Source organism: Charadrius vociferus, unplaced genomic scaffold (assembly GCF_000708025.1).
Source record: "Charadrius vociferus isolate BGI_N301 unplaced genomic scaffold, ASM70802v2 scaffold38, whole genome shotgun sequence".
Classification (NCBI taxonomy): Eukaryota; Metazoa; Chordata; class Aves; order Charadriiformes; family Charadriidae; genus Charadrius; species Charadrius vociferus.
The window spans coordinates 3,727,033-3,754,811 of NW_009650176.1; the positions used below are offsets into that span (position 1 = coordinate 3,727,033).

A 27,779-nucleotide genomic window follows, 5' to 3' on the forward strand; every position below is an offset into this window, starting at 1 on the left:
TGCATCTGCCCACCTTCGTGTTTGCCTTGCCAGTAAAGCAGAGACGATATTAAATTTAGGGTCTTCTATTAAGCACTTGCAGCTACATTTCTAGTGTTTCCCATTTTGCATTCTGAGACTTCATTGGGCCAACATACTGACAGATTTGACTTATCCCGATGCAGAGCAGGGAATGAAATGTATTTACTGACATCATATTTCAGGTGACATCTTCCAAAAATGAGTGAATGTGCTTTTGACCAGTATTTGATGTTTTCCTTTAAATTTTTCACTTACATAAGTAGAGGTCTGTTCATTTTCCAGGTCATCACTTCCCAGGTCATCATTTCTGATCTGAAGGCAGAGTTCTCTTGTAAATAGGTGATTAATACATATACCTCCAGAAGCCTTGCGTAGCACAGATACCAGCTTGATTTAGCCATTCTATAACAATTACGCTTTGATATTTAGAGTAGCCAGAAAACAACTAAGTTTATTTCTTGGGGGTTTTTTTTATCAATAACTTCATCACTGAGAACTTTTGCAATGAGCATCACACGTTGCCTTCAGATTTCTGGGTTATTTCCTGCGCCCTGTCAGCTGGTAAGAGTCAAGAAACAGGAAGAATGGAGCATATGGAAATTGTTCTCATATTTCTTCCTGTGAAATCTATTTGGCATTAATATTATCACATTAAGAATTTGATTACTGGCTGATGAAATGAAAAGTGAGCTAATAAATCCTGTTTTTGATGAGTTCATGTAGGAGGAAGAGGTGTGCTTTAAAGGACACATTACACTGACAAAACTTAGAATGGCACAAGAGTTTCTGGTCTGCGTCAGCGGCAAAGAGGAGATCTTTAGAAAGGAGGGATATTGGAAGAGGGATGGTAACATACTAAGATAGTAAATTAAACTATTGAGTCAGACTGTGTTTAGTAAGAGCCAGTGGTTGCACTTTACTTATTTTCACATGTATAGATATTTTGTTTAACTCTTCTTTGTTTGACTTGCTCCTTGGTGGGTTTCGCAGTGGAGAGGTATATACTGCAACACAGCTTAGTGGTTTTAAAATATTCCAAAAATCAGATAAGCAATACACTGTCAAAATAAGCACACTTGAAAATCACAAGTGAACTCTGAGCAACAGCGGTACTTTCATGGACCTCTGCCTGAAAGTACCACCACTATTTTCAGTGAAGGGGGGGGAGGAGGGAGAAGAGGGAAATCAGATGGTTTTGATGTTTTTAGATTACACTTGAGACAGAAAATAGATGTGATCAGTTCAGAGAATCAGGGTAGATTTTGTTCGCATAAATTGTAGCCGCTCTACATACTTAACCTTGAAAGTCTTCAGTCAGAGAAATGCTGTTTTGTTAAAGAAGTATCAAGTCTCCTGCTCTGCAGTATCTCAGTGTCCGGGAATACCTTGCATTCCCGGGCAGTCAGCAGGTGCGCTGAACGCTGTTGTCTGCTACTTGTCCATTCAAAAAGCAATGTCCAATCTGTTTATCCAAACAAAAAAATGCTGTTTGTGGGGAATTCACATTAATTCTGAGTAAAAGTCCCTCCTGGAAATTAATGCAGGGAGTAACTGACTGATTGTGTTCTCGGTCCACAGTATAAGTTAAAGAAATATATATGTATTTTTAAAAAATGAACTTTTCCTGACGCGTATTTTAACTTGTATTTTAACACAATAACCTGATGGATGTTTAGTAATTACAGGCAACATGTACGATAGCAGTTGAGAAGGATTCCACTAAGCTGAAAGAGGAAGGATGCCTCTGGGCAGGAGCAGTCACCGGGCGCATTGCCAGCAATGCCCCTCACCTTTGTGTTCTCTGCATAAGAAACTTTTGGCTTTCAGAAGGTCTCGTATGACACTGCAGTTGAGATGGCACTATTATGAGCTTTATTATAAAACATTGGTACCGAGTGCTGTCACAAGCGCCTTGGTATTCTCCGAGCCACTTAATATGCTGCTGTCTGTCCCCTCCGTGGGTACAGTAAAAAAGGCCAGAGCATCCTATATCCACAATTCCTAATTCATGCTGCATTGCCCTGGGAGATGCATTCCCAGCAGCATTTTTCTCCTTGAAGCATTTTTGCATCTAATCTCTCTGTTCTCGGTTGTGAGAGTTACACTAATAACATTTCCTTCTGCCTCCATGGTGGATATTCACACACAGACGTCTACAGACCATGAGGTGCAATTGCTGTTCTCTCTAGGCTGACCTTTTATTGATTCTGGAGCTCTGGATGCTGTTCAGTTATGCCTGTGCTGGTGTGGTTGGCAGAGTTAGCCACCTGGGGCAGGCTTTTTGCTTGGCAGCACAGTGCAGACCTCCCTCGGCCGCCACAGAGCTCCCTGGTGTGCCTGGTGGGCTGACTCAGACCTTCCAGATGGTCCCAGTCTAGATCAGAAAAATCATCCTCAATATTTTTCTCTATTTTTTTTTCCTTCGTGAAGCCCTCAGCGCTGTGAAGCGCTCTCTTCTTTGCTGCATTCTTAAAGGTCCCGTAATTATCCTTTGAACCACTCACCAAATTATCTCAGTTTTCTTCTACTTGGGGGCACTTTTCCTGATTCTCCCGATTTTGGATCATTCTTTCACTTGGCCACTTTTTCTCATGTCCAGGGACTCGGATGGCTGATGTTGTTATGTACGACCCTGCCTTCTTCTACAGTCACTGCTTTCCAAGAAAAATCTCCCCCCTGCTTTCTCACTACTCTGTGGGTATATGCTGCATTCATAATTGTTTAAGAAAATCAAAACCATTACTGATGTGGAGATGTTTCCAATGGATTTTCGTCTCTGTATTTTGCTGCGCTAACAGACATCCTCCTTGAAGTGGCACAATTAACAGCGTAGTCCTTTCTTTCTCATCATATGAATTTCCTTCCAAGTTTGAGTAAGCTGCATATTTTATTTTTACTTCAAAGTTGTTGATTGCAGTGCAGAATAACACAGTGCCTGCTACAAAAGCCTGTGGAATCCCACCAGGAACTGAACAAGAGCATTCTTCGCTGACACTCATTTTTTTTAATTTTCCTCCTTCACTAATCCCTGTTTCATTCAGCACATTTTGTACATGGAGCTTTAGTCAGTACGCTGTACGATACTAGGTCAAATGCTTGACAACAGTTTAAACCATGTAATCATCTTCATAAAAACAAACATGTAATCAGATCAAAGAATGAGATCGGGTTTGCTTGACACGGCCTATTTTCCCCAAAGATTCACTTACAAAACTTCCTTTGTCTTATAATTGTTTTATAGGTCTCAGCCTTTTCAAAGTGCTCGTTCAGTGGCTTTCGGCCTCAATTCAGGTTAACCTCTTACATTCTTGATAGGCAGAGCAGCTCACAGCGGAAACTCTGCGGGTGTAATGTTGTAATATTGCTCCATAAAGTGGGGTAGGTGAGCTGAAGTCACTCCCGGTTCAGTGTCTTCTGCAGACATCTGGTAATGGGGGGAAAGAAAGCAAGGGCGATTAGAAGTATGAAAATAAAAATAAAGCACATGGAAGCCTCTGTCATGCTGCTTTAAGAAATGTTCTTAGATTAATGGAGACTGGGATATTAAACATCCTGGGTTTAATATAACCCCATCTAAATTTCTCTTGCTTGTTGGATTAGACTCATTAACATGTTTTCTTGCTTTGGTTTGAAATACAATTGTATTACTATCGTTATTATTTACCTGTGACTTTTAGCGTGCTGAACAGTGCCTCACTGGCTCAGTTTAGGGTTCTAAGGTGTACGCAGCAGTTGGTCAAACTCTGAGCCTTTTGGTATCGGTGACAGAACTTCCATCACGTATTCCCTTTTAAAATCTCAGTTTCCTAATATGTGAAGCAAATGGGTACCATTCGGGCAGACACAATAGTGAATATGTGAGCGGAAGAAAGGCTGAAATGCAGCTGAGGAGAATAAAATGCTGAAGTTCTGAGACAGAGAGTACAATGGGAAGCTGAAGAGGTCTCTTCAGTAAGATGCAGCCAAGACGATAAGATCATAGAGTCTGTAAGTGCAAGAACTGGCAAAGGCACTCTCTGTGGAATCATTGCAGAATTTAGAGCTGGAGAAATAGCCATTAAAAAAATATGAGAATCTAGGTCTGGCTGCTTTGTATTTCCTTTGTATTGCACATGTCTGCACCTTACAAAGCACTTGAAAGCCTTGTCCTCCTGAAGAACAGGGTGCGATTTTAAACACGTATTAAAAATGTGCATTGAAATGCTAAGGTAGGAAAGATGAGTTATAATTTTAATGTATTTTAGCTGGTAATGCTGAGTTCTTCTCTAGCTTCTTCTTCGGCCAACTAACTGATGTTAAAACTAACGGTTTGGGGATGATGTTTTTGAAAAATAAATGACTCTGCAGTATCTTTTTTTTTTTAATACTTTATGTAAGAATACTTTTTGCACTTGAAATAAGTGGTAATTGTTATTTACCTGTAACTTACACGTGAATCTGAGCTTTGCCTTTTGATGAAACGCGACAAGCGTGACGGATAAGAGTGTGAACGTAATAATAACCTCTTTAGATGAGTGCTTGGAAACTTACTGTGACTGAGAACAAAATAGAGGCCGTTTGCTGCCAGTTCTTCGTCTGTGCTCACATTGTTCCTCACTGTTTCTTACTGGCTAAACAACTTTTTGAAAAGGTAATGAATACTAAGTATTTTAATAGAATATCATGGCTGTTGGAAGCAGTGCAAAGCTGCTAAAACCTGAACACCTGACAGCAGAACCACACAACACACCGTGTTTGAAGGTATGTCTGACAAGCTTACAGCAGAGTTTTATTGGAAAGGTAAAGCTAGAATTATTGACGCAGTTCTAAAACAAACTAACAATAGAAAGATATACATTTTTATACAGACTGCAGTAAATGTATTTTTAGCTCATTACTTAAATAATTTGTAATTCCATATATTAAGGTGGATTATTATTTAGGAGTCATTTTTCCTTTCCTATTTCCCTTCTTTTGGATCTTCTCTCTCACCTGGTTATACAATTCTTTCTTTTCCTGTATTCTTAAGAGTTGAATATGTAATAGTCATAAAGTCTTTCTCTACTGATGGTGTGACAATGTATTTTATGTTGATAATTAATAAAAATCAGGCTAAACATTTGGCTAGAATTTTCCATCATCAGAATACCTTGTGAAGTTGTGTAGTCGGCCCTAATTTGCCTCTGGCTGTAGCCAACATACATGTATAAGTACCAGTGTCCCTTTCCTCCTCTGACCGGAGCACTCCATCACCATACCCACGGTGCTACTGTCTGCACCAGCCCACTGCCCCGTGCTCCTCTTTGTCCATCTCTGTGCTGCGCAGATTTCCTCAGCTGAGCATGGAGGTTCCCCCCTTCCATGATTGTCCCCTAACACTGCTACATTTTTAGTAGTATTTTCATTATTCCTCTCTTGAAGTTAAGTGTCTGAATTATGCTTCAGTTTTAATTAGGAATTGTATTTCTCTTTAGGACCTTGCATTAGAAGTCTGATAAAAGTAGATATGAAACTCTTCACATGGTGTAGCGCTGGAACTGTATCTGTTTTCTAGCACCAGACTCCGTAGGGCTATGTGATACATGGTGAGGATCGACAGGTACCACTGTCTAATCTGCAGTCCTGGGGCATGAGAGCGTAACTGCATTTCACAGATGAAACTATGGAATCAGACAAATGAAGAGAGTTCCTGAATATGCTTCCATAGAGGAGTTAGGAGTAGACCCAAGGATTTCTTGCTGCTCGTTTTTCTCTTTTGTCTCCCTCATTACTGACTACTCTCAAGTATTATTTCAGATGTTTCTCTTTCAGTCGACATTTAAGTATCGGATGTTCTTTTTCTATTCCCCTTCCTTTGTTCTTCATCACATTAAGGAAGCCCCAGTGTGTGTTTCAGGGATGGTGGATAGTTATTCTTGTAAGGGATAGAAGGGTTAAGTCTATCCTAGCACTTCCCAGTATAACCAAACCTCAGCAGGGACTGACTGATAGTTACGCCAGAAGACATACTCTTCAATTTCCTTAGCTGTCTTCCCGTAAAACAGCAAAACTCATTCACCTTCACACTGTGAGATACAATCATAGTGCAATTCCATAAATGAACGTCTGCCAGTAACTCTTTATACGTTAACCCTTCGACTTATTTCATTTTATAATGATGGATCAATACCTCCACAATAGCCTTTCCCTAGGATGAACACCCTCCTCAGTCTATAGCAGTCAGACTAATGGCCTGTCTTGCCACTGTCATTCTTTTTCTTTCTTTTCTCATGCTTACATTGAAAATCCTGTTCTGTTATCAGTTGTTTTAAATTCATTTATAGTGACTCAGCATTTTACAAACTCCCATAGAAGTCTAACACTGTGTCACAGTATTATTGAAGCCTGAGATATTAACGTCAGAGTGCAAAGTAGTGAGAAATAGTGAACGAGCTGCAGTTGCTTGTTTAATAAGTCATAGTTATTGGCTTGAACTGGTTATGAACATTTTGGAGGCCACATGGAAAAGATGCTTTTATTCTGGAAATTGTGTAACCACCGACCCCTCAGAGTACCGTTTGGACCTCTTGTGTAGGATAATGATCCTCCCTTGTACTGCACCACAATTTCTGTTGCTATTCTGCACTGCTTGGCTTAAGATGGTGGTGAGTCTGAAAATTATGGGGATCACTGGTACCGCAGGCTGCTGGCTTAGGTAGCACCTGGTCTTGGCCTGGAGAAGACAGACAAGTGAGGAGCTATAGAAGCAACCCCCCAGTTTCTGTGATGCAACCTCTAGATACTTTTAAATTGCTATAAATAACTTGAGAAGAATGTAAATTGTGCTTCACCTCTAAGGCTTCTGCAGTCTTTTGATTTTTCAGAGCTATGTTACTTGTCTCTTCCATTTTCTCTAAATATATTGAAATTTCTCCAGTAAATTTTATTGGATTTCATTCTGCTCGGAGTACTGAAGTTGCTGATACTGGAACTGTGAATACCATGGTGGTTTCAAATGGCCTCTTTTCTATAGTTCTATTTCATTTTAATGATCATTTTTGTAGTGTTTGCCAAACTTGTACGGGAATTAATCAGTTGAGAGGCAGAAAACTTTTGATGCTTATGGATGACTATGAATTCCCCGGGGGAAGCAGAAGCTGGCCTCACCTCATCTGCTGCCCAGATCCCGCAGCAGCATGAAGACCATTGAAACCGAACTGCTGGTGACCCATCCGCCTGGTATTCAGCGGCTCAGGGCCCACCTGGTTTTTGGGAGGCAGGAGCCAGGCAGCCAGAGGACGCTGATTTCGTAGTCACAAAGTCCAGATGCCTGAGGATAGCTGTAGAGAGAGAACAGGTGAACTAGCAATAACAGAGAAGCCAGATTATGATTTTCTGTTACAAAACCACTTTTTTTCTTGCCTGTACCCGCCGAATGCCTTTGCTAACTCGTCCATGTTTCCGTCATGATAAGATGGGGTGGCACCTGCCATTCTCTCTTCTCGTGATGTTTTGTTTGCCTTGATGCTCAGAGGAGGCAGTGTTTTCCTGTCCATTCCTGGATATAAGAGCTGCTGCAGTCCAAACCATGCTGCGCGTTTCATAGGTACACTGAGCGCTGGTGCTTTGTTGCTCTTTGTGTCTCATGGATGATTTCTTTGTTTGTTAAATGGGCCACAGTTAAGAGTCATACTTCTGTCTGGATGTTTTCAACAGTTACTGTGCACAAAGGAGATGAAGTGCAATTCTTTTTTTTTTCTTCCTGGTTGTTGCATGTTGGCTTTCTAGATAGAGAAACATCTTGGCAGAAAGTGCCCAGAGCAAATTTAGGCTTATATGCTGTACAAGTCCCAGTTAAAACCTGCACACTTCAGTGCTGCTTCTCTTCTGAAGGTCTCTGTTACTTAACATTTATCAGTTTCAAAAAAAAAAAAACCACTTAAAGATCTTCAGCCATGTGCTTAAAGACTTCTCTGAAGAGAGCTGGAAATAAGCATGTGTTTTTACTTACATGGGTGCTGAAATCTCAGCTGGATCCTAGCCATAATCCTGCAGTTTCCTATTTAGTTTTGGTAGGCTTTGCCCATTGGGAAGAGGAGGAGATATTTTTCAAAACAGGAAAATGAAATTGTACCCCCCCACACACAATTGGCAGGCAAATAAAGGGAAAAGAGAAAACTTGAAAATACTCTTTGCTGCAATTAAAATTGACTAGACTTCATTTTCTTGGCGGCGGTTCACTGTTGGGATACTTGATGCATGTCTACCTCTGTACAGACACAATTTAGCTCTCCTATGTATTATCTATCTGATATGTTTCTGGATGTCTGTCTTAGATTGAATGCTGTCTGCTGGCTTACTCCTTTCTTCTCCTACCTACAGATAAACCATATTTGCTGTAATGATTTGAGTGAAATACTGACCCTGATGAAGACAGTTTGGGTTTTGACTCCAGCAGACAGGTTTTTATCTTGTGTGTCAGAAAGCGACTGTGTGACCTGTAGCATCATCTACATCAACCAAGTGTGAAATCAGCTGTGCTGAGCAGCTAGAATGTTATAATGAGGAAATAATTTCTCTGTGGAAATAAAATATTCATGTGCTATGGCACACCTGCTTTTTTAACATAGAGACATGCAGCGAGAAAGAGGATTTGTCAGCTTTCTTCTTCATTGCTACCCGCAGCTGACACCTTACAATAAATGGGTTCAAGGCTCTGCTACAGCAAGAGCTGTGTCTTCATGCAAGAACAGAATTCCTAAACAGTGATGTTTTTATAGGGAAAAAAAGGTCTGAACAATCCACTGAGGGCTGCATCAATGAATGCAGGCTGACCTGTAATGTGTTTGTTACATGTGGCAGCTTTTTGTGAATTTGCAGCCCTTAGAATGACAGTTTCCCTTCCTCCCCCATCTTGGATTTTTTGTAGACGTGTTTAAATCTGTACTACTGGAGAGATATTGTTTTCTTGGGGATTTCTCTTTAAACTGGTATGTTCTTCACATCTGTCATTCCCAGAGCAGATAATTATCAGGAAGAAGCAAAGGTTAAAAAGAACATTGCGTGTTCCTGATTTTACTGGTGGGCAAAAGCCTGCAGGTAGTCGGTCGGTCTGGACTGCAGAGCACGTCTTTCTGTTACCTTGGCAGTGATGCTGTAAGCAAAAAGGTTTTCTTCCTTCAGCGGGGAAGTTCTCCATAGCAACTTACCACATAAGTGCTGTGATTTAGTAATTTTACATGAATTTGCCTTTCGGATTAATCTTTGACATCTTGAATTTGGTACGTTATGGGAAAGATACACTGATACAGAATGAATTAGTCTACTATTGCACCGACTGCAGTTGAGAAAATAGACTCATGCCTTCAAGAGGCCAGAAGAGGAATATTCTGGGAAGTAATTTGAACTGATATTGTTGGGAGGGTAATATTGCTTGACATATCTGTTATGACAGCTGAAGATATGCTGAAGCACAAAATAGAAAAGGAAAAGACAGTTGTTAGGCCAATGACAAGATGAAACTACACTCCTTATGACAGCTGTTGGCAGCACGATATCGCTGTCCTCGAGCTTTCTACTGATCTGGAGTATTAGAAACTTCAAGATCATGTTCGTTGTGTGTTTCTAGAGATCTTGTTAGGGGTAATGCTCTCTGACAGCAGCCAACTGTAATTGGCAATGGGGATTCTTCAAATACAAACAAGCATACAAAACGTCAACATTTTCTTGCTGATCCTTTCATAGGGTGGTTGGTCATTGCTTTCGTACCAGAACCATTTGCATCCCAAAAAGTTATAAGACTTTCTTGCTCCTAGTTCATCGAAACGAAAAAATATATGGAGACATGCAAACAAAAATCAGCTCAGTGAGACGTGGATGGGCATTTTGGGAAGCCGGGGAAGCTTTGCCTTCAGTTTGTTGAGGTGTAGAGTCACAAGCCAAGTTGATATGTTGCATTATCAATGCAGCTTTAGAAAAGCTTTTGAGTAAACAGTATCTTTAAAACTCTATAGATACCAGCAAACTGTCCAGTGATGTTCCTCTTTCCTCCCCCCTTCCCAACACTCTCCTGGCTACTTTCCTGCCATCTTGGCTTTCCAGGTATTTTTTCTGAGGTTCTGCTACCTTTCCAGCTTTTAACCATTAGGAAGCTGAGACAAGCCAAATAGTCTCTGGTCAGGTCTTGTTAAAGTTTAAAATGCCTTTTTGGCAGCACTCTCTGTCTCTTGGCAGATTTGGGTCTACGTAGCTGCAGTTACTTTCCTGTTTCAGTGACACTACACTTTGAGACTCTCATCCATCAGAAAGGATAAGAAAAATTTCCTCTTAGGAGAGCAGATATCTGGAATTCCAGTGCTGTGATGTTTTTTTTTCTTCTTTCATAAGCTACAATTACGATCTTGCATTGAGTTCAAAACTCAGCTTCATTTGTTTGCTGCTGCCTGATTTTAATTGAAGGACCCAGTCTTTTTTGCTTTCTATTTTGGATTGTTGTATCTCTTTCAGCCAATATGAATCACCATAGCTCAGTAAGAGATGATGAGGTTCTCCTGATTTGCACTAATATTTATGAAATACTGCTTCCTGTGCACTTTCTAGGTGTGCCCAAAATATGCTTATGAAACCAAGTATGTGCACTCATCAGTTGATGCACTCTTTGAGTGAGGATTTCTATCAGATCAAGGTAAAGAAATGAATTTCTGCACTGAGGACCGTCTTCCAAGGAAAGTTTCCTCATAGCTCTTGATGCTGAAAAACACAGTATGTTGGGCTGCAGACCAAAGCTCATCTCTCTTGGCCTGTGGGGGAAAAGCACGTCTCAGAAGGTCATATGAATTGCAAGGCATTGCACTTTCCAAAGTACAGCTGGAGTGTTGGTCCTCTTCGGAGCACAACAAATTGGAACAGACCAAAAAAAAAATCCAGGACCAAGCAGGTTGGCCTTAAAGGGCAGAATCAAGCAGAGGTATTTCATTAATGGCATCTAAAAATGTTAGGGCCATGGTAACAGTAGCTGTCATATAAACTTCTACCCTAATCTAAAAGCTCTGGCAGGGTACGTGTGGCTTATTACTGAAACGAAGGACCTGGCTCTTATGTGGAAAATTAGGCCAAAATGTGACTGCAGTGAAATTGCAGTGAAAACTAAATTAAGATAAAACAACCACATCCCATAAAAAAATAGTCAAAAGGTGGGGGAGAAAAGCATTCAAAGCAGTAGAAGGATGTCCTAAAGCATTACTGACAACTGGCAAATGCCTACAAATATTAAGGAAAAATTCTACATACTTCTTTGGTGGTTGTTGCTTTGATTTTCTAGGTGTTTGTCTTTATTTCTGTTTTTATTTTGTTCTTTTTGTTGCATTAGTTAGCTGTCTGAGATGCTGGACTAACATCCCTGGGATTGATGAGCTTTGCATGCAGAACAAGTAAGCCGGTTTTACTGCACTCTTCTATACTCTGCCCACTTTGTCTACCCCAGTCTTGCTCTGCCTCCTGTCTCCTAATAACGAGAGAATAGTTGGGAAACTATACAGTATCTCCCTCCAGATCAGACTGATAACAGAAGCGACAGTTGGCAGAATTGAGGGGGGAAAGGGGAATGTGGCTAGATGGGGTGTATTGTACAATGATATCACCGTCTAATCTGAGACCAGCTCATTTTTCGCAATCTACAGATCAGCCATCAGTTGCTAAAAACCTTTCCATTATTTTGGACAAGGATCTAATTAAAACCAGAAGTCTGGAGGGGAAAGGCTCCGTCTCCTATTACACGTTTCCCAAACTGTTCAATTCCCTGCTATTTTGTTAGTAGCTCCGATTGTGTCTTCTGTTCCCTCACCTAACTGAGCTGGGTAAAAGCTTTTTTGTTCAGTATTATCTAGATCTCCCTGACAACCTGGCGTCTCTTCTGTGACGGCTGCGTTCTCTCTAACCTTTGTGGACAACGATGTTGTAGGCTTGTCCAGCTTTGGGTAGCAGACAGACACAGGAGTGGTAGAACATCTGCGTGCACCTTCAGCGGGGGTTGTGTTGTTTGGGCAGCGGCCATGGTCCTGATAAAATTTCGCGTCCCACTTTTTGCTGTGGAAGCGTTGTAGCTAATTCCTACGGTGCAGCACAATGTAACATCTCTCATCAAATAAAAGGGCCTCATGATTTCTCTGTCAGTATTGACCCAAGGGCAGAGCCCAGCTTAGGCATATATGTGTGTGTGTGTGTGTATGCACATATCACATCTGCATGTATGAATCATGTCTGTATACATTAAGAGTTTATATATAATCCTGAGGAACTTTATTTTCTGGCAGATGAGTCTACATTAATTCCTAAAACCCTGAGCAACAACAGAATTACTTTGTGATGTTGTGGGGGGGAAACATTACAATAAAAATGAAGCATACTTTTAATTATCTGTAGTCATTCGGATGAAATCTATAATGAGCTTGATAAATGCTGGTGCTCTAGGCATCAATTTTTCATCAATTTACTTTAGGTAGGACAATCAACAATAAATTATCGTATGTATTATATATCGTATGTATAATATAAATTTAAAGACTAAAAATTCATCAATTTGCAAGAAGGCAAACCAAAATTTTTTGTGTTTGCAATGCAGTGGGCAGTTATACCGTGATTACTTTGAGCCTCTTGTAGTGTCTCACCAGTTCTCCTTTGGAGAACTCTTTTGGAGAGGCTTACTCTAGGGGGTTTGTTGTTTTAGCGCTCTGTCATTAAAAGCAATCTCTTGTCTTTTCCGATACTATCCAACACTACTGAAACATGGAGGAATATGTACCGGCCTTGAGTGTAACTCAAATAAAATACAGATAATTGTGTGGTTTGGATATAACCAGGAGATAAAGCAAAAAAAAACCAAACCAAACCAAAACAAAACCAAAACCAACTTATCCTTTCATGATGTAATGAATTAACCTTTCTTTTGATATTCCAGATGTGAAAGTTGAAAAATTTCCCTTTTGGATATTGACTGGCATTAACGCATGTCTCCACATTCTCCAGGTTTCGGTTTCTCCAGTTTGCAATGTGCCGTTCTGGGCAGAGGTTTTTGTACTGCCAGCACAGCCCAATCCAAGGCACTGCCTTCTCCTCCTGTTGTCAATAGGAAGCAAATTTAAGGGACAGAATAAGATGGCCTCGTCTTTTCCATGTCATGGTCTGGTCTTAAGCCTGTTGGCAAAACTTTTACCCTTATGAATTCCTTGTTGCGGAGTGCTGTTTGTTTGACTGATCTGCATAGGCAGGGGGACATTTCTACATCACTGCCCAAACTTTCTAAAACGTACTTAAATAATTTACATAAAATCCAAATCTGCATGTGAAATATTCTCATGAGTCAAGGGTTTATTCACTGTGAACTCATTCTGTGAGTGGGAGGAAACCTAAACTGTCTTGGATAAAACGGCCTTTATAAAATATAGATCTATTTCCCAATATTTATGTCAGATTCTACTCATATTTTTTTCTTCTTTCTTACCTCAGTCTGAAGCTACCTCACCAACCCCTTGCTAGCACTGCTTCACATGGATGTTAATACTAAATCATTAGAGTTTCTTCTGTGCCTGTGTCATTAAATAGTCTCTCTGATTTACCAGAATGTGGATTATAATAGAGGCATTAAAAAGGCATGTATCTGTAATTGCTTTTTAATGCCATTGCTATTTATGGGTAATTTCAGTTTTGAAGTACCTTGGAAAGTCATGTAAAAACATAAAGCATTTGATGATAAAGGTGTGCCAAGGAAAATTCATCATACATGGTGTTATTTAATTGAAGTACTGTTAAGGGTCCTAGAATGAAGCAGGTTTCTAAGTGCAGTGTAATATACTTATGAAAGTCAAACTCAGTGTTGTACTAATTATTGCAAATTCATAAACAGTAAAAAAAAAAATCATATGTAAGTTTTATGAGCATTATTAACAATTATCATAGCATCTCCAGGTATGACAGACATAGCCTGATCCATAAATAGTAGAAAAAAATATTTAAACTGATGTTAAGTGGGTGCGGTGTGGAAATGCTTGCCCTACATTTATACAGTAAACCAGATTTTGTATGTGAATGACGTAGTTCCCATAGCAGAGTAAGCTGAGTTAGCTCAGAAGTCTCCTAATGGGTTTTACATCACTAAACATCTTTCAATATATCACTTAAATCGTAGCTCAGGAAGGATGGCTCTCCAGAATCCTGTTGAACAGTTTCTCAAAAGATTTGTTTCTTCACTCTGGGCATCTTCTAAGTTAGTAACACCTACACAAAATAAAGCAATATGCTGCCAGGATTTCTCCACTCATGCCTGCAGTAGTAGTGTACATGTGCTGTATTTAAGCATGAATAACTGTGTGGTGTAAGATGAGGGGGCAGCAGGTGCATATATTTCATATAGGTAACAGATAAATATAAGTATGATAAACATTTTCTAAAGGGATTTTGTGTGTCCAACTTGACCAAGTGCCTTAGAGAAGACTGATTTTCAGAGGATGGCTAGCCAAGTGTCTGAAGGTGTGTATCTGAAATAACCATTCACTTTTAAGAGTATTTTATGTGTGTGCAAATGTATGTAGTGCTCCAAAGTATGTGTCTGTGTGTGTATGCACATATCACATCTGCATGTATGAATCATGTCTGTATACATGAAGAGTTTATATATAATCCTGAGGAACTTTATTTTCTGGCAGATGAGTCTACATTAATTCCTAAAACCCTGAGCAACAACAGAATTACTTTGTGATGTTGTGGGGGGGAAACATTGCAATAAAAATGAAGCATACTTTTAATTATCTGTAGTCATTCAGATGAAATCTATAATGAGCTTGATAAATGCTGGTGCTCTAGGCATCAATTTTTCAACTGACAGTAGAACCAAATATATCTGGAAAGGCATTGTTAGCTTAGACTACACAATATTTTTGAGGTCTTGGTTAGTAGGAATAATTAAAATGACTTATGTAAGATAAGTGTCATATCTCTGTCAGCAACTAAATGTTAAATGTTATTATAAACTAATTACTTCCTTGATTTGAAAAGAAAATTATAATTTTGTGTCTTAACTGCTAAAAGACAGCTTCTGCTGCTTCTCTTGCACAAGCTCTTCAGTGACTTCTGTGCAATGAGACGCCCTCCAAGTGAGTGAGAAGCAAGTTTGGACCCCTGGGCCAGCAAAAAAAAGTACAGTAGCAAGAAGTCAGAATCTCTTTCTGACATTAATCTCTTCCTAAATAAGTAAAAGCAGAAGCAGCTGATGCTGTGGGGTTTCCCCTTGTGTTTCTGACTGCAGGCTTGCCGCTGGCGTGGAGATCCTCATGCCCCAGCCCCACTCCCTGCCCTTCTGTCCCATGTCTGTCTGGTGCAGCTCGGCCATGCTCATAGTCCGCAGCGAGCCAGCTCACCTAGCTAAAGCACAGATGTTGATCTGATGTTTCACTGCAGCCATTTGCTGTTGAATTAATGTGTTTAATTGGTTCATAAAGGGTTCTGACATATGGAACAGCCTAGGAATTAGATATAGTGGAAGAGTGCAGCAGAGAGAGGTGAAAAAAAAACAAAGAAAAGAGCTAAAAACCTACTTTACCCTTATCTCAGTGTCCTGACTTTGCTGGCCATTCTTCCTTTCTGGCCTGAAAAACATGAAGATGGAGCCTGACCTAACAAACTGGGCTGGTGATCTGTGTTATCTCCATTAGAGGTCCCACTGAAGCCACATCTTGTGGATTTGGTTGCCTGGTGCCCTGGCAACTGCCAGCCTCAGGTACTGCGTGCTGGCGGCCCCGGATTTGAAGTTTGTTTAAGAAATATACCAATGTGGTTGTGTTGCTTTTTTGTGTCTTGCTCGCTAAGAAAAATGTATCTCCTGTTTAACAGTGTGGTAATAAACATAGGCCTGTAAGAGGTGATGAAACGACTATGGAAGAATAGCATGGAGAAAAGGAGAGGGAATGGAAAGATGATGAAGAATGGCTAAGGTAAAATGCAGGGATTGTAGAAAAGTAGTTAATGGGTAACTAAGAGACAAGGAAGGAGGACTGTTTCAACCCCCATCCTTTTTCTCACATGCCCTCACCCGATAAACTCACTCCTTGCTTCATACCTCAGCCCCATGCTTTTGCAAACACTCAAATCACCTTGTCCCAATTTCAAGTCATAAGCTGAAGCAGAGGTAGTTGGAAATGAGCCATCATCCTCTGAGAGTATAGCCTAACGTTACTTAAAAAATCACTCTAGGCTTTCTCAAGTCATCTGAAGCGCCATATGCCGACAGCTGATGCGGTGTTTGGGATGCGCTCCCCCATTGCAGAGGTTGGGGCAGTCGGTACGGGGCAGGAGCATCCCGCTGTCTTCAAGCCTGAACGGTGGAGGATGTGCTCGTTTCAGAAGTGATTTAGAAAATGTGCAGTTACACCTTCGCACAAGAAATGATGCTGCTAGCAATGCCAGAGAGTGCTTGTGTCTTTATTGGATCGGAGGAGTGATAACAGCAGTCCAGGATCTCATGCAGCTTCGCTTGCTCTGGTAAGAATCACCCTTACACACTGGAAAACTACATGAGCATTCATAGTCAGCCTCCAAATGAAAACTTACAGGTTGCTGAGACAGTGAGTATCTTACTGCTTGTTTTTCTATCCCAGTAAAATGGTGATGGGCCCCAAAATCAACGCCTTATCCATTGACTTCCATGGGAGCAGACTTCAGAGCACACCACGCCGTAATTGCTGCCATTAGCCTTAACGCGTTGCCTGAAATCTGCAGCTGCAGTCTTGTTGTGTTACCAAGTTAATTGATCTTCATGGAAGTCACTGCTTTAATTGGAACGGAAAAGTGTCAGGGGAGAGTGAGAACACCCCTGTGAGTCCTTGTTTAACCTCATAGTCTCCACTCCACATTTGTCCCTGGCTCATAAAGGATTTGGAGGCAGAGCAGGAGAGGCATTTCGGGGAAAAGTAGCATGCTTCCCTCTTCATGAGTTATTTCCCTAGCATTGACCGCTGTTGGAGACAGAACATAGGACTAGTGGACCTTTCGTCTGACAACCTGCAGCCAATCTTATGGCTTTTGTACCTACTTGGTTTTAAATGAGCATGCGTACCAGATTTGTAGGCTTGAGACCTAAACACAGGTTTTGCATTAAAAGTTCCCGACACTGCACTGCTCTCTTCATCTCAAATTTTAAAAAGTTAGTGAGAGACAGTGAGGCGTAGGGCAAAATGAAGGTGTATCTGTAAAAGTCAATGGTGTCCTGCAAGTGAAATATGAGTACAGCCTACTTCAAGCGAAAGGCTTGTTCTTGTGGCAAGGAAAAAGTTATGGGTTTAGTAAAACAAAAGTACTATTTTGTATTTCAACAAAATGGCAGAAGTGGCAAGACAACTTCATTTAAATTAAAAACGCAAATGCAAACCTGCAGGCACACACTCAAAAGCAAGAATAAGATATGGAGAGGATGTGATTGTTGGTCAGAGTCTCAGAATAAACGCAGGCTCGGTGACTTTTCATTAGTGTAAGAGCCTGGCTTTCTAAAAGTGTTGCAGATGCTTGCATATAACCTTTTGTAATCCCACAGCACTATTTACATTTTGTTAGTTATATTTTAATAAGTTCTGATTTTTCATTGGAATTGCTTAAATTTCTGTGTTTATAAATTTTCTATGTTAGGACTAGTTTTCTTGGCTGTTTTAAATATAATTCTGTTCTTCCCTGGAAATGTTCAGATGAAAGTACAGTTAGACAATTTGCCCAATGACATCTGTTCAGCAGCATAATTTCACTCAGCTACAAATGACATATTTAATTGAATGAAACATTTCAAATAGACTTTGACAGTTTACCAGCCCACTATCTCTGAACTTACTATTGAATGAAAATATGCCATCCTAGAAGTGTTACAGGCACTATAAAGAATTTGTTTTATGAAAGGCAGTACTGTGGTGTGAAAAAAGAATGCATTAAAATATTATGTCTGCCACTCATGATGTACGTACTTCTTAGCTTCTGAAACATCTCGATGTTTTCTAGTGAATCTTTTGAGCCACAATTTTACGGTACTGTCTGTGTTGTACCTCTAATGCTGTGTTCTGCATGCAAGATCAGAATGTTAAAAAAAAGCCCCCAGATTATCTTGTACAAATTTTAGTGGAAGCGTAATAGGAAGTACGCATTTAATAAGAAACCACAGTATTGTCAGCTGAGGAACAGATCCATGGAAGGGGAGCCAGAAGCTTCAGAGCCATGTTAGTCTTTCGTCTCGCCAAAGCCAATTCAGAATACTGAGTTGCATAAATTTGTCCAGGTTCAGCCTGCAGCGTAGCACTGCACGTTACTTTTGATCTTTGCCATAGATACTTCAGAGGTGTAGTAGTTCAGTGGTTATTTCCAGCATAATGCTTTACTTCTGGCACGTTGCTTCAGGCTTTCACAGCCACTTCCAATATTCTGAGGTAAAGCTACTTAATATAGCTCACGCAGTAAAGTATCAGTCAGCCTACATAATTTGCCTAAGTGTACAGAATTGTATTTTTCCATCAAAAATCTGTTACCCAATAAGCGCTGTCATCTCCCCATAGCTGACAATTTGTGGCTGGTGTTGTTCTGGAGCCTTTACCGAAGGTGTTTGCTTTTCATGGCATGCTGCCCAGCTGAACCAATGACATGATTTTTATTATTCCACTACACAGGGAAGCTCAAGGAGTTAATATAAAATATTCCTCACAAGGAGCTCTCCTAGGACAACTCTGTGAGAGAGATGGTGAAAACTGTCAAATGCTGCTCTGGTATATTGGAAGTGGTCGGTGAAGAACAAAGTCAGAACATCTTTAAGGTTAACATGGGTGGGATGCTGGGAAACCACATTGGCTTTCGGTGTGTGTGGGATGAGCAACTTTAGTCAAAGCTCACGGAAGTGGTGCCATTCCCTCTTCTGCCGGAGAGGTTTTGTTATATATCCAAGCTCTCTTGCCAAGACAGAGCGAATCTTGCTGGTATTCCTCTCATTCTCCCACGCATGCCATGTGGGTTGCTTCTTCCCTTAATGACCATCTGAGGTGCAGGGTACCTAAAGCTGTCCCATTATGACTGCCCTGAGGGTTTTGGCCAAGTTTAAGCCATTTTAGGGAGAGAACTTGTTTTTACCCATCTGCTTGGTTGGGAAACGTCATTTATCTTCTTCCAGGGGAGAACACGCTTTCACCGCAGCACTGGTTAGCAGTAATCTCTTCATTAACGTTTTGGAATCGGAATGGAAGAATAAATGCCATAGTTTTGGCAAGTAAATGTTTGCCATAAACATTAGAATGAGTGATGGAAACAGTGTGTGCAGCTGAGAGTGTGGAGCAGCATGGGAGGCCACTAACGTGCTTAATTTCATGTCAAACTTTTTGTATTGAAGTTTGGGGAGGTGAGGTTTATGGTTTATTTTTCAAGCAGTCAGGAAATAAGAATTCTCTCAATCATTCAGTGATTGCCGGCTAGGGAGGTAGTTTTCTGTCTTAGTTGTTCAGATTTGTTTGCTTAGACTGTTCTGCAGCCTTTTGCAGTGAGTAGTGCTGAAGACAGGGTGCTTGTAGGCTTTAAAAGCTGCGCTTGTCCCTCTCGTCTCCCTGTCCCCAGCACACCAGAGAGCGGCTGTCGGTGAGAGTACCTGTGTTTCAACGCACTCTCCAGGGACAACTCAGACCGTGGCTCTTGCTTTTGACGTTGTAGCACGTGTTTATGAAAATTTGCTCTTTTTGTGCCACATACTCATGCAAAGGGAGGGGAGTGGTGAGAGGATGATCTCCAGTAGACTCAGGATTATATGAATTTCTGCATCAAATGAACTGGGTGGAAGTACAGAGACGCATTTTTCAAATGTAGCGTTTGATCAGCACAAATTGTCTATCTACAGACCATGTGAAATAGGCCAGAGGTTACTACCACCATAGAGATAGTATTGAAACTTTGGACGCTTGGTTGATTTCTTAGCTATTATAGTTTTATTTTGCTCCCCTCTTTTCCTCAGAATTGTTGTGCTAATTAAGCTCTGTGAATTTCAATCTCTCAGGTTCTTCAATTATGACACTGCAGTCCCTCTATGGCAGCACACTGGAGTGTAGCAGATAGGATATTATGAAGTGGAGACATTCAATGGGAAAATGTCCAAAAGCATTTCAAATCACTTAAGAGAATTAAACAAGGGGAAAAAATGTGGCGTGTTTAAAGAATATGTGGTGGTTTTGCGAATAAGATGATGTTAGATGCCTATGCATGGGAAACTCATTACCCATGCTTCACTCATTCGTTATATTGTAATGAGAAAGAAGAATTGAAAAACGCCTCTGTGAATATCACCTTTGTGAATATCAGGAGGTACTTGTGCTGAGACCACCACTCCAGAAGCAGCAAACTTTACAGACGTGTTTATTCCTATGGATATACCTGTGAAGAAATACAGCAATTGAAGAAATAACAACTAATTCCAGTATAAAGGTCAAAATGACCTGAATTGAGATGTTTAAGAATTAATGGAGTACACTGGTGTCAGTAGGCAGAGGCTTAGATGGCATTTTTTATAACTGCCTGTACGCCATCCTGTTTCACTCTTCTCACCTCCCCCATTGGTAGGCAAGAGTCACAATGGACAGCCAGAGGGCTTTTAATAAGAATTTGTGTAACAGAGTGAGGCAGTACTTGGATGGGGGAGAAAACAGGCACTTTGTCATTCAGAAGGAGGAGAAAGAGTAACAAGTATAAGTAAAGGTCAGATGTCTATCTGAGCTGCAGGCAGTGTGTCTGAGGAGAAGGGAAGCACCACAGTCAGGTTTGAGTCAGCCTTGCGCTACCAGTGGCTTATTATGATCAATGCTCCCACGGAGTACGTAGAGCAGCTGATTGTCATCATTTAAGAAGTCATAGAAATATTTAATGTTCTTTCTAAAATACCAGTTCTTAAAGTAGTGTAACTATACCGAGATGTTAATCAAAACCAAAGGCAAGCAGAAAAGCAAACTTAAGAGCGTGAAAAGTTTATGTTCCTCTCTGAAGCTCAGTAGGTTGAGGGTAGCTTTAGATTAGATATTAGGCAGAAATTCTTTAATGTGAGGGTGATGAGACAATGGCCCAGGTTGCCCCGAGAAGCTGTGGCTGCCCCATCCCTGGAGGTGTTCAAGGCCAGGTTGGACGGGGCTTGGGGCAACCTGGGCTGGTGGGAGGTGGCCCTGCCCAGGGCAGGGGGGTTGGAACCCGATAAGCTTTAAGGTCCCTTCCAACTCTAACCATGCTATGATTCTGTGATGATTAAAAGCAGTCCTGTGAAACCTGCTAACCAAGGGTGCATGTAGTGTTGGAGTCCAGAACAGAGATGCCCATTTGTGACCATATTTGAAACAAGATTTAAGGTGACAATTAGGGGCTGCATTTCCAAATCTTTCCACAGGATGAGAACTTGCGGAAACAAAAATCAGATCATACATCTCAGTGCTGTCAGTCTTGCAGTGTAAATGCAGAGCACTCAAGATTCATTCCTAGACATGTCAGACCTCAGAGTCAAATAGGCAACAAAGCTCCAGCTCAGATTTGAGGCTGCTTTATACCTCCGTGAGATTCAAAAGAAAACACAGAGCTGCTTTTAGAAATTACTTACAGAGTTTCTAATTCAGGCATGGGATTTTAGCTAAGGGCCCAGTTCCTGCTTCACGTTACCCCATTTCAAAGTCCTGGTTAATGCTTGATGGCAGTAGACAGACCTTGCCTCATCCCTGGGAGTGCTGGGTGGGTTTGGTCCATAAGCCACGGAGCACCTGTGTGAGAGAAGCAGCCCAGGTCCCTGCTCATTTGCTAGCAGCAACAGTGAGAGTGCTGGCAGAAGCAGGGATTTGTAATTGTAAAAACTTAGATCTCTTCTGCTGGCCCTGATTCCCTGCTGAAGCAAAGGTCAAGTTTTATGCTCCATGTCATGCCAGAGCACGGCGTAGACCTGAGATGTGTAACAGTGAGCTGCACACCACCCAGGATGCTGAAGAAACATGTACCAGACCATCCAGAAATCATATTGTTTGGCTTTAAAGCAGTGCTGTTGAGTCTCGGTTGCTGGGTGTCACTTCAGTCTCACAGAGCAGCTTGGAGAGACTTGTAGATCCATTTAGATGGATAACAATGTTGGTGTCTTCCCCTTTATATCTGTGTTGCAGGGGGATGACCTGGAAGAGGGAGGGCAATCAAAGAAGTTTCATCCTAAAAGACAGATCGAAAAATAAGCCTGTGTGCTGTTAGAAAGAGATTTACTCCTCAGACTTTTGTCTACCATATCACCAAGAGAATCCCTGGTGTCTGCTCCTGCTGTGATGATGCTTAGATTTTTCCTGAGTAGCACCAGCACAAGAAGTACACAGCTCTTGTCATTTTTTATAGCCTGATATGCTATACTTGGCACGTGGATGGTTAAGGGAGAATTTGATAATAATCTGCACCTATCTGAATGATATATGTACCAAGAAGGAAAAGCAATTGTTTCAGCTGGTGAAAGAAATGCAACTAGGAAAAACTAGAAAAAACTGAATATCAGGAAATGCATCATGACAGTAACATCTGTCGGAATGCAAAGCAATCTCCCTCTCAAAGTGGGGGATCGGCATTGCTTCTGACATTTGAAGCTCGATGAGGCAGAACCTAATTTGATCTACAGCACGCTTGGCTTCCAGGGAGGCCATCTGTATGATCCACTAGATTTTTTCCATCTCTAAGTTCTGCGACTCTGTCTTTCTGACTCTCCCTGGGTGATGAAATATCATTATAACCTTTTGAGATAATATATTGGTGCCTGGAGAGCAGAGAGTGATTTTCTCATTTGCAAGTGAGAGACAGTGTGTTAAATTACCATTCCTGTCATTAAATGGATTGAGCAAAAAATGTAATGTGTTAAAAACAGGACATTTTCCCTCTCCCCAAACAAACCGCCTAAGACTTCATTCGCATTGCGGGGGGCCGGGAAGGTGAGGGTTAGAAGTTTAAATAACATTCATCATATACCCTGAGGCTTAGGTTAGTGGAAGCTGCTTGACACCTGAAAATACTTCAGCAAATCTGACAGGTAAGCTTTCTGCTGATTTACAGAGGATGAGGAAGCCTGTGCTGTGTCTGTCATAGATCAGGAGGGATAAAACTTGTCCTTCTGGGCCATCAAAGCTTCCACTTGTTAATTTGGCTATGGGAAATGTGAAAAATTCCATGGTGTCAACAAACACAGTGCCTAAGTACGTAAGTAATTTAACTCAAGAATTGCACTTTTGCATCTTCAGAGAATAAATAAGAAAGTTGTGATGTTGCTTCAACTGATGGTTTTTAATCATATCCAGCAGTTGATGCAGTTCTCGATAGCGTTTTGTTTCTTCTTCGTGCAGTGCAAAAAATTGATAATCATCTGGTATTGCTGAGCATTGTAGCTGACAACGTTTGAAACTCCAGACATGGTGATGAATTGCACTATGATATATTAATGTTATTTTGATCCCTGCTCTCTCAGAATTACATTGATCCAATTAGGTTAAGTAGCTTGCCATGTAAATTAATTTACTTTCCTCTATTAATCTTCTTAACTGTGGGTCAAAAACATAAATGTAAATCAATCTATTACATTGCATATCTTTGGGCAGCAGGGGGAGGGGGGATAATTAAATTACCTAATAGATACATATGTTGAATTCATTGTTTGGTATGCTAAACTTTATCGCAGTAATTGGAAAGGGAAGTGGTGCACACTCTGTTGTGGAATTTGAGTGTTTGTTACATTTAGTTTTCATAACCTTTCAAGAAATGCTTTTACATGACTCTCTGTCCCCGGATACTAATGCTAAGTGCTTATTCGGCTATGCAGCTTTTAAGATATTAGACATTTTGAAAGTGGGGATAACAGCTTCTTTCTCTGCCAGAAATTGTTGGACTCCCTGGCGACATGTCTTGTAGAGGTCCCCAGCCTCTACAGTGTGGAGAAAACCTTTGCTCCTTCTTGCTCTCAAACTAGCACTAGTGCCGTACGTGGCAGGAAAACAGATGTCTCAGCAGTGATGTCTTAGTTACTAAACTGAAGGAGTGTCGATGCAGGCTCCTGAAAAACTGTCTTGTTTTCTTAAAAGGGACCTTCAGCAGTACATGGAATTTCCATGATTTGAAATCCTACTTTGACTTCTATACTAAAGCATACTTTTTATTCTATTAGGTTAGTCCAATGGTGGGACTCCATCATCTCAGTGCTCTTGCCATTCTTTTACTACTCGCACTGGGATTCTTATGTTCAGCTGGTATTTCATCAGGATAGATAGCAAACTTTCATCCTGGTGAAACATGCCTGATAGGGAGATTGATGACAGCTAAACCAGGAATTTGCTTACCACCTGCTGTATTTCCTCACTTTAGTAAGTAGAACTATCCATGAAAGACTCAAATGAAAATGAAGCATTGATGTAACGGAATAAGATCCAGTGGTTGGAAACTGAACGTTGATACATTCAAGGTGGATACAAAGTGCAGTGTTTTACATTGAGCTTAATTAACTGTTAAAATCTTACCAGGCTTGTGATAGCTTCTTCATCATGAGAGATCTAGACAAGGGCTCTATAGAATAAGAAAATGGATCTGGTTCCATCACGGTCATTGTACCAGAAGATTAATTCAAGTCAAATGACCTATGTAATGCGGCAGGTCAGATTGCTGATTACAGCGCTCCCTTCTGGTATTAAAATCTATGAATCTATGAAATATTTTCTAAATCTGTGTCTGAGGGTAGAATGAACAGAAGCAGAAAGGTCACCTTTGTCATCACTGCTGTCAAACACTTTGGAAATAGCAGAGCACAAAGTCAGTATATTGCTTATCCACTTTGCCCTTATGCTACATCTGTTACCCTACCAATGCCTGTGGTTTGTCCCATTAAATAAAAAACACTCTGGTATCTTATATGGAATCCTATTTCCGAAAAGTGCACAGCAGAGTTCTGTTGGCTTCAACAGCGATGTATCTTACCTTTTGCCTTTACAAAGGTAAGGAATGCCCGCTAAGTGCAGAACTTAGCAGTGTTGTTATATAAATAATAACGATAATTAAGAAAGCAGCTGCTCTTTCTGATAGTGAGACAGTAGGAAATGTGGATACAGCACACTTTGTTTCAGGCGGGTCTTCCAGAGGCTGCTGGCACAAGGGGTGAGATAAACCTAGGTGTCAAATGCCATCTGAGACACCACAGGGTGTTTGACGTGTCCCTGTGGAGTTGGTTGGTGAAAGGTATAGCCTATCTAAATCAACGCTAGATGCTTGGGTAGGCAACCAAATCCTGCTCAGGTTGTGGTGGTTGGCTGAGATCCAGAGCAGTTCCTGTACAACCCACCAAACGCTGCAGTGTTTTAACATTCGGTACCCATTAATATGCTAATATTTCCCACAAGCTGAAAAATGTAAAGTGAGAATCTGTACCTGAATACTTATTGTGTTGGGGCTTTGCTATCTTCGTCTTTTTATGATGCCATTCTCTTCCTTTTTTTTCTTCTTTTTTTTTTTTGGTCTTGTTTCATTCAGTGATTTTTTTCTTCTTCCTTAAGATAGAGGCTTTTAAAGATGGGGTTTCTCTCTAATAAGTGTTTGTACAGTTCCTAACACAACCAGGTCCTGATTGCGACTGAGCCATTGGATATTAATGTGATGCAAATATTTCAGTAATGAAAAGTAAATATTTGTTCATGTTCTAGTTTTAATGTTTATACAGACTGCAAGAAATATGTACGGAGACCATGTACTAGTTCACACTGGTGTATGTGCAAAACTGCAGCATTAACCAGCTTTAAATGAAAGAAAGAGTCCGGTTTGTTCAAATGAACATCCCAAGGGAGAAACGCTTCATTGTGAAAACCTATGCCAAAGATTTTCAATAGTCCAAACTCTCCCGTTTTTGGAAGGTGATGGTGGCATTTGTCTTTGGTTTCTTCTATATTGTGCTTTCCCATTTCACTAGAGTGTTTTTCAAAACTCAAGCACGTTTGTATTAAGGCACATAGCTTCACACCTATACTAGGAGTAAATGAGAATATGTATTCCTTCTGGCCTTGTTAGAAATGTTCTTTAGATAAGGAGCTGAAAAACAGATCAATAGCAAAACTTTCTTTTTTTAAAATAAAAGGCAGATGCTGCTTTCCCTATTCCACAAGTTTAATGCAAAAAGAAAAGTTTTCATAGTTGTCATGCACGTGCCCGTCTCTGGAGATTTCCAGAAAATGGTAATTGCAGGTCAAAATTTTTTTATATCACTGCCAAAGGCAGGAGGGGAAGCGTGGCGAGCACGAGAGCAAAATGTCTCACCACAGGCATGGTCTTTCACCGTCTCTTGATACATCATTTTGAGTTGTTAGATTTCCATTCATGAATATCCTTTCCAGATGATCAGAATAAATCCAGTACTGCAACTTCTGCATGGTTCTTGTAGTGTTTTTCCTTGAGTGTCAGTGGAAGAAGTTTGTTTCATTTACCGATTGCTAACCTGGTCTTTGGGTGGTCACTGGCTGATGAATACAGCACATTGTATAGTAAAATAAGTAACACAGAGAAAACACTTTCCTTTTCTACAAACCACCGTTACTTAACAATACTCCAAACGTCTAGATTTCAGATTTAATGTAAAACGTGTTGAAAATTACGTGGAAGATTCAACACTGAGATGTGCTGGCATGCAGTCCTCATTTGAAAGAGAATGCAGTCTGGAAAGTGGTAGTCTTTTCACAATTAACGAAGGAAGTGTTCGTGCACTGCAGCTTCAGTATTTGGAGTTATATTTTTCCTTATTTCGCACACAGCCCTGGTAGTCATTGTATCATTAATGAATGGCTTTGATCGCTATCTCAAACAGAACCACTAAAGGACAAAGTCAAGGTGATGTGGCCTTAATATTACGTGTGCTCTATTTTTTTTCAGGGGCCTGTTAGCCAGCGGCTTCACAGAAACACATTATTTGAAAGACGGCACTGATGTGGTTCTCACACGCAATTACACGGTAAGGTTGGTGTTTCGTGGGTAGATGATGCTTCATCGTTAAAACCCAAAGTGCTCTCTGCCGGGATCTGAGCCGTGGGATGAAACAGCTAGATGTGTGATCTTTTTTTATTGTTGCCTTCAGTACCTTTTTGACTGCTGTGATCCTACACATGAATTTTTAGAGAGAGAGAGAGACTTTAAAGGCAAGCTGTCGGGTTTTAACCAGGTGACTTTTAAAATCTGTAAGGTTTATTCAGCTTCTTGGAAATATACCCATTAAAATTTTATAATATATGCAGGCATTGTTGATCAGTTATGGAGGAAAGTCCTGGTTCAGTTAGGAAGAAAGCCCAAAATATCTGATTTCCATCATGCAGAAGCTCACATCAGAGGTTTTGGAGGCTTGGGTGTCATTCTGCATTGGGGGACCCACGGCTGAGGTTTGGGAGAGGGGGTTGGCTGTTTAGGTGTACTTTTTAAACCAGACCGTAAGACTGTTACGGATATACTTTATATATATGTATGTATGTGTATGTGTATATATAAATATGGCTAATATGATCCATGTTAAAATCAGTAGTTAAAAACTGCATTTTATAAATAAAAAACACTTTAAGGCAGTAATGTTTTTGTCCTCTGACACTATGAACACCTTAATTAGAAACAATGCAGCAAGTAATTTTAATTACAAAGTTTATCTTTTATCTGCCTAAGCCCTATGAACTGTTTGTTATGTTATGTAACTTATTTATTGATGTTGTCAGAAGAGGTGGCGTGCCTTGTGTTTCCATCCATAATGG

The 27,779-nt window shown here is 40.6% G+C and overlaps 1 protein-coding gene across 2 annotated transcripts in view; it reads left to right on the forward strand.

The window, feature by feature from the left end:
* The window catches only part of ADAM12 (ADAM metallopeptidase domain 12), a 190,780-nt gene that overhangs the window by 79,268 nt on the left and 83,733 nt on the right, over positions 1–27,779 (forward strand). For both annotated transcript variants that reach the window (XM_009892720.1, XM_009892721.1), the window contains exon 4: positions 26,920–26,998. In XM_009892720.1, the coding sequence (XP_009891022.1) occupies positions 26,920–26,998 (79 nt within the window). The remainder of the gene's footprint in view (positions 1–26,919; positions 26,999–27,779) is intronic.